Source organism: Amphiura filiformis, chromosome 12, assembly GCF_039555335.1.
Source record: "Amphiura filiformis chromosome 12, Afil_fr2py, whole genome shotgun sequence".
Classification (NCBI taxonomy): Eukaryota; Metazoa; Echinodermata; class Ophiuroidea; order Amphilepidida; family Amphiuridae; genus Amphiura; species Amphiura filiformis.
The window spans coordinates 4506537-4520543 of NC_092639.1; the positions used below are offsets into that span (position 1 = coordinate 4506537).

The 14007-nt window shown below is 37.3% G+C and overlaps 1 protein-coding gene across 1 annotated transcript; it reads right to left on the bottom strand.

The window, feature by feature from the left end:
• Positions 1–1431: 1431 nt before the first annotated feature.
• LOC140165682 (uncharacterized) lies at positions 1432–13132 on the bottom strand. Its single transcript, XM_072188987.1, has 8 exons — positions 12899–13132; positions 9835–10034; positions 6751–6859; positions 6232–6354; positions 4962–5036; positions 4069–4227; positions 3175–3234; positions 1432–2533 (listed from the first exon to the last, which is right to left on the bottom strand). Exons 2-8 carry the CDS (start codon positions 9892–9894, stop codon positions 2493–2495), a joined length of 627 nt encoding a protein of 208 aa, XP_072045088.1. The 5' UTR covers positions 9895–10034; positions 12899–13132; the 3' UTR covers positions 1432–2492.
• Between the last annotated feature and the right edge of the window lie 875 nt (positions 13133–14007).

The window sequence follows — 14007 nt, forward strand, 5'->3', positions numbered from 1 at the left end:
TATGAGCGGTATTTGGACAATTTTTTTCAACATAGCGCCATCTATAATTAAATGTTCTGGTACTTTGGTAAATAATCCCTCAATAGTCTTATCATAACTTCTGGTATTTGAACATACTGCAGTTACTGTCCGTTTTCCTATACATAATACACAGTGCTCTCACCATTGACGCGTGACCTCTACAAACAGTGTATGTTATAGGTATATGGGCATTGCCTAGTTAACGTCACTGTGTGAAAAATAACCGGCCAATATTTAAAGTACTCTCTGAAATTCTAGAAAATATAGGCCTAGTTTTGTAACATGTCCTAAATTTTTAGCTAATTTAGGTGTTTGGAAATATTCGCACTTTGTTGTTTTAGAAAGGATATGTAAACGACAGATAACACCAAAAAATATGAAGAAATTATTTCCAAGCCGTGTTAAGTCTACAACCATTATGTTTCGCATTTTCAAGAATGCTGGTTAACAATGTGCAGACTATTGTCTCATTTCGTAAACAAAGGCTCACACATGCAGTATTGTTACCTTGAGTTTGCTTTATTCAACCAACTAAAACTATAATACAAGCTCATTGCAATATTGCACAGGTAAAACAGAAACATGTGTAGTGTGGATTTAACCATGGAAGATCTGATTTAACATAGTTGAGCTGTTTTCAATGAGTGTTATCTTGGTTTAATAGCTTTTAATGGGGTTTAAGTCCTGCAAAGGTCGTAGTGAATTCAACTGTAGACATGACTGCATCATGACACATTTTGTTTGTTTGTTTGTTTGTTTGTTTGTTTGTTTGTTTGTTTACCCAGGTTGGTCCGTGAGGGACACACGCTAATCCATGGGAAATCTATGGACCGTTCCAAGCTCATGCACAATAAAAATGCACAAGCCTGGATAGCCAGTGTAGGCTAATAAGATGCATGCTGGACCAGATAGCTTTGATAAACAAAGCAAGAAATGGAAGAATGTTGCAAGGAAAAAGAGAAAGGAGAGAAGGCCACTCCCAAACACAATTGCACAATTTTACTCTTAGCCCTTACTTCGTGAGAAAGGAAATTGGAATTCCAATCTCAAGCCCCGATGCAAAGGCTGTTTTTTGTCAACGGCTACAATCATGTACTCTTTTACTTTGACATGCAAATAATTCCTCTAAAGTCACAACACCATTTCTTCTGGGTTCTAGTACTTTAGCAACTTCATTTCTTAACAATTATTTGAGGTACTTTTTTTAACTCATTTGGGTCCTTTGAAACTAGCTGGAGCGTCCTAGTTGGAATTTTAGAAACTTTGTTGTCATCAATTGATGCTGTTAATATTGAACACGATTCCGACGAACGACAAAACCGGGGAATGCCTCGTTCTAACAAGAAATGACCATTCTTGAAGAGGTTCATTAGGTTTAACATTGCATACATTGACGCCAAAGTCTGACAGTTGCAATTGTTTACAAAATTTATTATACTTAGCAGATTCAATTGATGTACGCATTAGGTCTACATAGTAGCCAAGGCAGGGGCGGGCCACAAAGCATGTACCCGGTGATACCCCTGTGAAACATCTTGCCCATCTTGCCACCACCCTTGTATATAAAGGAGGCTGGCTGCCGTGACATTTTCGATTTAATCATTTTTTGAAAATTTTCGTCAAATATTTCCCCTCGAAAGTCGCCTTGATCTCCTCTTGAAAATCCTGGCTACACCACTGAGCAGAGTCATACACTCCCACCCACACCCCACCCCTACTGGTAAATACCTCCAAACGAGGATCTCATATGATTTAATACTATCTAACCGAGGACAAACACACTCGTTCTTAATCGACATACCGTGGACCTCAGACACACACACACCAGACCAATTACTATCCAACCGTGCATGGCCCGTCATGTACCCCCTGTAGGTGGACCCGTTTTAAATACATTTTACGTTATTTGCGATGTCCTGGTACTCCAGCAGACTGAGGACGTCCACAGTCGGAGGTGTATCCTCATTTGTCATGTGTGTATCCATAAATAGGCCCTCCTTGGGAGGTATTTACAAACGCACCCCCACACCCTATACCCAACACACCCCATCCCTTCTAACCACCACCACCACCCCCACCCACACACCCACACTCTGTAACGTCTAATTATCTTTTGCTTATAAAAGTGTTTATATTTATTTTACGAAAGTCCTTCTTAAGTTAGTGGTGGTGCAATAAGTATGTGTACCCCGTGGGGTGAATTATATAAATGAACAAGGCATAGAAAAATGTTCAAATATGCAACGTGAAATGAAGTTCTACTCGCTTCACTCGCATCACATAATTAGACATGTTTAAGGTTTGGGTTCCTCAAAATCTGGCATCATAAGGGGGCAAAGTTTTGGTATAATGTCAAAAGGGGAAAGCAAATACGTCGAGCAATTTTTGACACACCATTTTACGAAATCGCTCCTCATTCTACAAATAATTATTGCACGGCCCCTTTATAGATAAAGAGTTCATTCTTCCTGCTACGATGGACCCTGCGTAGGTTTCTCCTTTTTGGCGTTGTCTGAAAAATGCAAAGGGAAACATTTAAGAGATATTTATAAGCCAGCATTTATAGGTTTACTAAAAGTTGATTTACTGGACATTGCAATGTGTTTGTTGTTTGTTTGATATTGTTTTCTTTTGTTTTCTGTCTGTTTTGGTATTTTTCTTTGTTTTAGTTCGCTTGCTTGCAATGTCTTGTTTGTTTGTTTCTTATACTCTCTCCACACAGGTGTTGACTGACTACAGACGACAATTTCAAAATTTTCTTTAACATGTTTAAGAATTCAAAACTTTCAGAATTGTGCATTTTTATGACCATATTTGGGATCAGCATGAAAAATGCATTAAAATGAGTACAAACAAGCCCAGTATTGGTTCAGTGGTTTTTGAGATAGCTCTTGATATTTCCAGAAAGTATCTCAAAACTTTTTGGTGATAAAGCCTATCATGGCTGTACACGCAAAGCATTAAGCATGGTAAGATGGCAATGTGACTTTTGGTCATTCTGTTTCAGCGCTATGATCTAGATGTAGAAGCGTTTGAAATTATGCATTATTAATATGTATGTATTGACTTAATTTTAATTCATGGGAAAGCATAATAATAATACATAATATTATAAAAGTGTATTAAACATCCACAGTTTGACACGTCACTTACCTTGGGCAGCTCGTTTGTTGCGCATTGTTATGCAGATTTTCGCAAAAGCAAGTATTGCACCTAAAAAGATATGAAAAGAGCAAGGAGTGTAAGTAAAAGTTTAATTCTCTCTTTACACACTCTTATAGAAAAGGGGTTCCAATGCATGGTTCTACATTCAAGATACCAGGGATTCAGGGGTTCCACGAAATTGCAAGAACCCCGACCGAAATGGTTCTTTCTGGGCTGTACAGAACTTTTTCATGTCTGATATGGTTCTTTCCGGCCTTGCAGAACACCTTTTGTTCTTTGTAGAACTACTGATTTACGGTTCAAAAATATTTTTTTTAGGATCTACATGCAAACCTTCTTTTCTATTGTATAGTTCTTTATATCGTGTATTCTGTCTTTTGCCCTTTCTTTATTTGTATTTCCATTTACTTTTTGACATTAATTTTGCTTAATTCGTATAATCCGTTTAGTTACTGTGTGGAAAGTAGAACTCTCTTTATTAAAAAAATAAACAAAAACACGATACTACCGTAAAGATTCGCCTAATGGCGCTATGGGCTGACTTGACATAATGGAATTTTAAGCTAAACCTATCAGTACCCTGTTTTCCCATCAGCAAATAAGGCCACGGAACCTTCATTCTTAATTTGTTTGCATGGATTTCCGAGGTGTGAGCTTTGTATGTCACCATGAAATTTACCCAAGGCAAAGGGCGTAAATTACCCATGTGCGTCATTAGGCGAATTATTACGGTACAAGTATCAGATCTGTGATTTCCATAATTAAATTATTAGTATTCGGGTGAGACATGTATCAATTTAGCGGTCTTTTTTAAATATTTTTTTATAAAATATAGTACCGGGTAATTTTTTATCAAAAAAAAGCAACACAAATTATTCTTACCAGGAATACCGACAACCATTGGCAATACTATTCCGATCAGATCAACTTTAGATAGCCCATACAATGACCATTCCTCTTCCTTGGATTTCGACTTCGGTGTTCCAGTAATTCTAGTGGTTGGTCTTGGCGTTGTTTGTGTTTTTTGTATATCCGGTTTTCCTACGAATAGAAGAAAGCGTAATTCGTGTACCTATCTATCGGCCTATCTAATATATAATTTTATTATAGTATCGTTTATCTTAAATCTTGATTATGTTGATGTATTCCTATATCGTCAGCCTGCTACTCTAATTCCCTAAATCAGTTTTTGTAATTTTGAGAACAAAGAACAAAATGTGGTTCAAGCATGCATCAGTTACATAATCACCCTAATTATTTCGGATTATTCCCTTTCATTTGTATCATTATCATTTGTTCTTGTGCAAAGATTGGTGAATAAATAATGTTTAAACGCATGCTTGAACCATATTTTGTACTTCGTTCTCAATATTACAAAAAATACTTAAGCAATTAGCGTAGCAGGCTGACGATATATTATGAGGGGAAATGCTTCATTCATGCAGGCTAAATGTGGTTTTACATTTACATTAAATGCAAAAAATAACGGATACGCTATACTAAAACATACAATAAGGGGAGGTTTGAAATGCTTATAACATAAGAACAAGTATAGCCTTACCATGCATTTAATAATAATAATTATGCGACAATAGATGTCATAAATCATGACCTAACAAAATATTCAAAAAAACTGTCTCTATTCCCGATACTATTTTATTGTTTATATCTTTCGGTGCAAAAAGTTTTGAAATGTTCACGATCAATATTTTGCGTAGATTTCTGAGATATATGCATACACTTTTTTAATTTCTTTTTAAAATGTACTTTCATACCTTTTGTAATAGGTTTATTTTCAGTTAATCCTGGATCCGGTCTGGCTGGGGGATTGGTTACCAAAAGATTACTAGCTGTGGAGATAGAATGACAACATAATGTTTATATACTCGTATCATATCGATATAGTTTCATAGTTCTTGTAAACAGTAATCAATGTGGATGTTTCGAAGTCTAGCAAACTCCTTTTTCATCACTGTTCATGTTGTGACGATCTTCAGTTTAACGCAGAGGTTGGTTAGCAACTAGGTTGCCAGATGTACTAGTCTTGAGAAGATCGTCAAACACGTAACTAAGATTGTATTGTCCTCGTCTCTGTTCATAGTGGTCCCTTGCTTTCTGAATGCTACTGCCTCTTTAAACCAACGTGTGCACCTATCTGTCTCTTTGCCCAGTACCTTAGCAGGTTTGACAGGACAAACATGTTTATAAATTTATTACATCAAATTTTATTTAATCTGTAAACAAAACACAGTTCTGGCAGTGTAACCGTTATTTAATACCTTGTTCACATGTCGCACCATTCCAGTTTTCACGACACGCACATAGGAAATCTGTGTGTTTATTAGTGTTCACATGTCGCACCATTCCAGTTTTCACGACACGCATGGGAAATCTGTGTGTTTATTAGTGTTCACATGTCGCACCAGTCCGGTTTTCTCAGCACGCACATAGGAAATCTGTGTGTTTATTAATGTTCACATGTCGCACCAGTCCACTTTTCTCGACACGCGCATATGAAATCTAGTGTGTTTATTACCTTGTTCACATGTCGCACCAGTCCACTTTTCTCGACACGCGCATGCATAGGATATCTATGTTTATTACCTTCTTCACCGTTGTCGCACCAGTCCACTTTTCTCTACACGCACACAGGAAATCTGTGTGTTTATTACCTTCTTCACATGTCGCACCAGTCCAGTTTTCTCGACACGCACATATGAAATCTGTATGTTTAGTCCAGTTTTCTGGACACACCCATAGGAAATCTGTATGTTTATTACCTTATTCACATGTCGCACCAGTCCAGTTTTCTCGACACGCATATAGGAAATCTGTGTGTTATTACCTTGTTCACATGTCGCACCAGTCCAGTTTTCTCGACACGCGCACACATGAAATCTGTGTGTTTATTACCTTGTTCACATGTCGCACCAGTCCAGTTTTCTCGACACGCGCATAGAAAATCTGTGTGTTTATTACCTTGTTTACATGTCGCACCAGTCCAGTTTTCTCGACACGCACATAGGAAATCTGTATGTTTATTACCTTGTTCACATGTCGCACCAGTCCAGTTTTCTCGACACGCACATAGGAAATCTGTATGTTTATTCTTCTTCTTCCAAGAACAGTCTCCACCGTTTCTACAGGGGTTGGTATTACATGAATATGCTGCAAAATTATAGAAATAAATATGAAAAAATGGAAGCAAAATGAATTTTTATGAAACTTTTGGCAGTATTTTGTCGGCTTGACTCGGAGATGGTCGCCCCATATAATATGGAATTTGGTGATAGTGATTTCAGGTTCGTTGTAGCGCAAAACTATTTTACGTGGAAACAACACGAAGATTCATTGGTCAAAAAAAAAAAAAACCCGAAGGACCAATAGTCTAAAACTAAACCGGGGTTCCACAATCCAAAAGGTAGATTGTCCGAAATAAGAAAGAAAAAAAAAGAAAGTAAGAAAGTATTGATGATTCGTTGATTTATTTGATTTGATTTGATTCACAGTGAGTAGATTTGATTTTAGCTGATGAATTTTGTTGGTAGTGTATTTTGTACTCACCTGATCCGTCGCAGATTTGAGATCCGTCTGGGACACCGACAGATATGATTGTTATGCGGTGCAGTGTGACAAGTCGCCTCTGCTGAGCTACACGGGTCTGGATTGCATGCTGATGACAAAGAACAAAATGTTTCTTTTAAGTATATTGTTTGTCAAAAATGCTTAGTTTGAGTCACTCAATCACTCACCCATCCACACAATCACTGTCAAAAATGCATAGTTTGAGTCACTCAATCACTCACCCATCCACATAATCACTGTCAAAAATGCATAGTTCGAGTCACTCAATCACTCACCCATCCACACAATTACTGTCAAATATGCACAGTTTGAGTCACTCAATCACTCACCCATCCACACAATCACTGTCAAAAATGCATAGTTTGAGTCACTCAATCACTCACCCATACACACAATCACTGTCAAAAATGCATAGTTTGAGTCACTCAATCACTTACCCATACACACAATCACTGTCAAAAATGCATAGTTTGAGTCACTCAATCACTCACCCATCCACACAATCACTGTCAAATATGCATAGTTTGAGTCACTCAATCACTCACCCATCCACACAATCACTGTCAAATATGCATAGTTTGAGTCACTCAATCACTCACCCATCCACACAATCATTGTCAAATATGCATAGTTTGAGTCACTCAATCACTCACCCATACACACAATCACTGTCAAATATGCATAGTTTGAGTCACTCAATTACTCACCCATACACACAATCACTGTCAAATATGCATAGTTTGAGTGACTCAATCACTCACCCATACACACAATCACTGTCAAAAATGCATAGTTTGAGTCACTCAATCACTCACCCATCCACACAATCACTGTCAAATATGCATAGTTTGAGTCACTCAATCACTCACCCATCCACACAATCACTGTCAAAAATGCATAGTTTGAGTCACTCAATCACTCACCCATACACACAATCACTGTCAAAAATGCATAGTTTGAGTCACTCAATCACTCACCCATCCACACAATCACTGTCAAATATGCATAGTTTGAGTCACTCACTCACTCACCCATCCACACAATCACTGTCAAATATGCATAGTTTGAGTCACTCAATCACTCACCCATACACACAATCACTGTCAAAAATGCATAGTTTGAGTCACTCAATCACTCACCCATACACACAATCACTGTCAAAAATGCATAGTTTGAGTCACTCAATCACTCACCCATCCACACAATCACTGTCAAATATGCATAGTTTGAGTCACTCACTCACCCATCCACACAATCACTGTCAAAAATGCATAGTTTGAGTCACTCAATCACTCACCCATACACACAATCACTGTCAAAATGCATAGTTTGAGTCACTCAATCACTCACCCATACACACAATCACTGTCAAAAATGCATAGTTTGAGTCACTCAATCACTCACCCATCCACACAATCACTGTCAAAAATGCATAGTTTGAGTCACTCAATCACTCACCCATCCACACAATCACTGTCAAATATGCATAGTTTGAGTCACTCAATCACTCACCCATCCACATAATCACTGTCAAAAATGCATAGTTTGAGTCACTCAATCACTCACCCATACACACAATCACTGTCAAATATGCATAGTTTGAGTCACTCAATCACTCACCCATACACACAATCACTGTCAAAAATGCATAGTTTGAGTCACTCAATCACTCACCCATCCACACAATCACTGTCAAATATGCATAGTTTGAGTCACTCATTCACTCACCCATCCACACAATCACTGTCAAATATGCATAGTTTGAGTCACTCAATCACTCACCCATCCACACAATCACTGTCAAATATGCATAGTTTGAGTCACTCAATCACTCACCCATCCACACAATCACTGTCAAATATGCATAGTTTGAGTCACTCAATCACTCACCCATACACACAATCACTGTCAAATATGCATAGTTTGAGTCACTCAATCACTCACCCATCCACACAATCACTGTCAAATATGCATAGTTTGAGTCACTCAATCACTCACCCATCCGCACAATCACTGTCAAAAAATGCATAGTTTGAGTCACTCAATCACTCACCCATACACACAATCACTGTCAAAAATGCATAGTTTGAGTCACTCAATCACTCACCCATCCACACAATCACTGTCAAATATGCATAGTTTGAGTCACTCAATCACTCACCCATACACACAATCACTGTCAAAAATGCATAGTTTGAGTCACTCAATCACTCACCCATACACACAATCACTGTCAAAAATGCATAGTTTGAGTCACTCAATCACTCACCCATACACACAATCACTGTCAAATATGCATAGTTTGAGTCACTCAATCACTCACCCATCCACACAATCACTGTCAAATATGCATAGTTTGAGTCACCCAATCAATCACCCATATACACACAATCACTGTCAAAAATGCATAGTTTGAGTCACTCAATCACTCACCCATCCACACAATCACTGTCAAATATGCATAGTTTGAGTCACTCAATCACTCACCCATACACACAATCACTGTCAAATATGCATAGTTTGAGTCACTCAATCACTCACCCATCCACACAATCACTGTCAAAAATGCATAGTTTGAGTCACTCAATCACTCACCCATACACACAATCACTGTCAAATCATTCAACGTCTCCCTGCCTTACTCATTCAATCACTAACCAATTAGCTCGCTCGCTCACTCACTCACTCACTCACTCACACACTCACTCACGCACTCAATCAATCAATCAATCAATCAATCAATCAATCAAACAAACAAACAAACAAACAAACAATCGATCAATCGATCAATCAATCAATCAATTAATCACCTGGGGGAACAGAAATGATAGGTAAAGTAGAAATACGTTCAAATATTCCTAATCGCTGAACTCGAACTATATAATCAGATATAAATTTAACGGTTTAAATGTGGGCTTCAAAAATGTGGGGGAAAATGATATTTTGGTAAGTCAAAGACAAAGATTTTGGCATATCGAAAGGAGGGTGATCCAGCGAATTTTGGCAACAATTTTAATAATTCACCCTCGGGTATACACATAATAATTGCACAGCCCAACTTACCATCAGACTTAGGGTTAGGCTTATTCTTGCCACCAGGCGGCGCACCAACGTAAAGAACATTCAATGCCAAGATCCACGTCACTATTAATATCTTCATATTACACCATCTTACATTTTGAGAGAAATCTTTTTGAAACGTCTGTAAAACGCACTTCATGATGCGAATTTGTCAATTTTATTAGACGTCGAATGCTGACAATCTGTGAAGAAAATGGTAGATAAAAGTTTTGTTAAGGTGACGCTGAATTGCTATAAGATGAAAAGAAACATGTGCATTTATTATTCACTTTGAGCTATTCCAGTGGAAATCCCCTATGGAAGACATACTTAATCTCCCACACAGGAGGTGTAGATTTCTAATGGAGTCACCCATTAGCCTTTTTGAAGTATTGCGGGCACAAAAGGAGAGGGCGTACTTTGGTTTGGGTAGTCTTTTGTATACTTCTCAGCTGACAAAAGATTACCGAAATCAAAGTACGCCCTCTCCTTTAGTGCCCGCCATATTTCAAAAAAATGTAAGAAAAGAGGTTTCTTAGGTTTAGGGGTTTGTTTTTTTTTTTGGTTTTTTTTGTGTGTTTTTGCTTTTTTTGCTATTTTGTTGTTGTTGCTAAATTGACAAACTACAACAGTAACAGGCAGGAAAACGATGAGGGCTCCTTTTTATAATTATAAGGGGTTAGACCCCTTAGAGTTCCATAAAAACACTTGCAAATGATTCATGCTCACTAATTAACTTGTTTATCAGCATTAACGTTTTACTAAAGTATTATAAACTTTATGAAAATTTAATATGAAAATTGACAAATTTGATATGAAAAATATATGGATTGATCCCAGAAAGTGAGGAGGTGGACGCAAACATAGGTATTGGAGGAGACGAAATATTATTTTTTTTATTTGGCCTAACGAGGAAGTTAACTGATTAATTTGAAATCAGTTCTTCGTGACCTTATTGACAGTTTTTAGCAGTGACACTTGATAAGTGAACTTTTTTCAAGGTCATATTCATAATTGTCATATTATTAATTATAGCTTCCTTCATACTTTGTCAATTTGTGTCAAATTGTCCGCTTATTCTACATTAGGTAAATATCATTATTTTTTTAGATCCGTTAAATATACGCTAAACGCTGCTGCGCGGAGGGGATACAGTTAATGCTTTACGCGCAAGCGAATTTGGGAGTAAACGGTTCCAAGTTTTAGAATCCTGCGTACGGAGCTTGGATCATACATACATATCGAATATTTATACAAAAAGTTCCGAAATACAAGGGGCAGTCAGTATGTAATAAGAGTTGACTTGTTGACGTCATATGTGGATTGTTTTCATGGCATTCAGTTCTCAATGATTAAACACTGTAGGCCCTACCTTTGTCTTTCAAACAACACATGTAAAAATTATATCACACACATACATGATTACGTAACAGCATTAGCATAAAATCAATGGTGTAGAGTCACCTGCTGAAATTGAGTCGTATTTGTTATCAAGGGAAATAAGAGGCTGAAATGAGGTATTGTTGTATTTTTTATATTTTCTCTGGAATTAAAATATGGAGAATGCTGCCTTTTAGAATAGTAGGCCTAATAGAACACAAACTATCAGTTCATAGAACCATGTTTATTGGGCTGTAAAGGTTTTAGTTTATTTAAAATGCGTGGTCAAATATGTCTTATTTTTGACAAAAACAAGACTTTTTTTTCTATGAAAATCTTGATATTGATAGCAAACGTGGAAATGTTTTTTTGCCAGTTCTGTTGACTAATCTCCCGACATTATAACGGGAGTCTCCATGGAAAATATTTGAAACCGTGATTAAAATATAACTGTTATTCTACTATTGTTATAGTTGTACAAAAGTAGTGGAACAGAGAGAGAGCCATCGTTTGAATGAGAAATTTATTTTAAAACTTTTCTGTTCATTTCAGGTTGAGGTCATCCATAAAAATTCATAAGAATATTTAAATTAAAATTTTCATATCATTTTGTAATATTTTAGGCCCTATTTACATGGCATTTTGCAATTTTCGTGCATTTCCAGCATGTTGTATCGGTCATCCTACCTACGCATGCGCAGATTGTTGTTTGATTTGCACCAGTTATCATCGCACTGAGTACCAGCTCTCACACGTGACCAGTCATTATATTTTAGTCTGTTTCATTTTGGAGATAATTACTGTCATTTGTAATAACTGCTTTTTCATTTTCGCCATAATAATTTTGCTTCCATTTAAGCCCTAAAATTGTTGAAGTTTCCAGACGTCCCATTTCCATCCAAATTTAATGGCAAGTCTCATATTTTACCAACAGCAAACTAAAGACCTAGTGTTTATTCCTACCCAAAATTAGCCATATGCACCTTGTACTTTTGCTGTTCTCGGACATTTTAAACACGTGTCTTTGCTGTAATTTAAAAGGCCCGCCTTTTTTTGCGTGATTTGGCAGTGTCCCTAGTCTATTGATTTTATGCTAATGCTGTTACGTAGTCATGTGTGTTATTTGAAAGGTACAGTGTTTATGTAATCATTGAGAAATGCCATGAAAACAATTCAAATATGACGTCACAAGTCAACTCTTATTACATACTGACTGCCCCTCGTAATAGCCTTCAAACAGAAACTTTGGTAGGTTAGCATCGGATTCTTTCTTTCGCTTGGACAGAACCGGACATACGGGGCGGACGCGGGGTGGAGGGGGTCTGGGGCACACGTACCCCCTAAATAGAGGGACGTTTATCCAAATGGAAGAAAAAATAAAACAATAATTGCCCTATGCATCTTCCTTTTAGCCCGAAATAGCTATTTTAGGGCAACAAAAATAGGGTAAAATTGCAAAGTTTGCGCGCTTGTCGCGCACCTGGTCTACTAATAAATTAGCAAAACCTTCATTTGGGGATAAATAGTCTGAAATTGAATTTTGTTGGCGCGCAAATGTCCTTGTATAAGATTGGAACACTGCGTTTCCCCTCAATTTTACTGCTTCCGCCGTAACTGGAAACGGAAACCTCCTAACTACCTCGGTCCTTCGCGCCCATGACATGATGACATTTTAGATTCAACTTACCGTGTTAATATCCTAAACCACGTACACAACTCGATGTCGAAATCGTAAACTAAGTTTAATAATTCTGTCCAATCATGGTATACATAATATTTTCCTTTTTAACGAAACTAAACGAAGCTGGCAAAGTAAATGAACTCCAACGTTTTAATAAAAATAATCCAAGCAAAAGTCATCCACTATCACTTAGGGCAGGAATGTATTTAATCATACATGAATGGGCTTGAAACATGTTGTGCAAATGCCATTGTCAAGTCAACGAAAATGATTCACTGAGATATAAAATCCCTAAATACCCTCCCTGTTCTATAGATTTAAATGACATTTATCCCTGTTAATAAATTTTGGCACAGTTGTCGATTTTTTCAGAAAAAGTCAAGTTGCCAAAACTAGGCCTACCCACACAAAGTGAAGCGTATGAATCTATTAATATCAACTTATCCCGGGCAACTTATGTTCATCAAGAAAGGACTTACGAGTGTGTTAGCCACGGACACGGATTGGTAATGCACTCGTTGGTCCTTACTTGCCGGACTAACTTTATATAGCGTAAGAGTTGATATAGAAATCGTGAAAGTAGCCCAATTAATGTATATAACCGGCGGTTCTGGCAATTATTTCATCTACTAGTATATTACTAATATTATATTGTAAATGAATACTAATCCTGTGGAGTGGTTTTCTAGCTACATCGAAGGAAGTTGCCAATTACAACTTTAGCATAATATTATGTAGGCCCTGCTATACCCACTTTACCCTACTTTTTCATTTTCAAACAAGTGTAGTTAGGGACGCATCATTATCGGGGGGTACTGGATTTGTTTGGGGCCCGGTTTGGGGAAAATCCATCAGAAGTTTTGCTTCTCTTCCCCTTCTTGAGGCTGAACCCCTTATGAATTTATTTGCATTATTTGCTCTCTTCGGCTTTTGGCCTAAGAATGATGAAGGTCCAATCCTGGATTATAGCTAACCGTTACCATGGTTACACACATAGGCCTATTCTTGTTTCGTTATTTTCATGCTTATAAATCGAAACAAGCAAGCTAGATTTTGAATTTAAAACGTCAAGATCTTTGTGCAAATCTAAAAACTTAATTTGTTCTCGATCGACA

Coding starts and splice junctions, on each gene's coding strand:
- LOC140165682 (XM_072188987.1), bottom strand. CDS start 9,894: ATGTTCTTTACGTTGGTGCGCCGCCTGGTGGCAAGAATAAGCCTAACC. Junction 4,228..4,961: donor AAATAAACCTATTACAAAAG/GTATGAAAGTAC, acceptor TTCTATTCGTAG/GAAAACCGGATATACAAAAA. Junction 3,235..4,068: donor AATGGTTGTCGGTATTCCTG/GTAAGAATAATT, acceptor ATATCTTTTTAG/GTGCAATACTTGCTTTTGCG.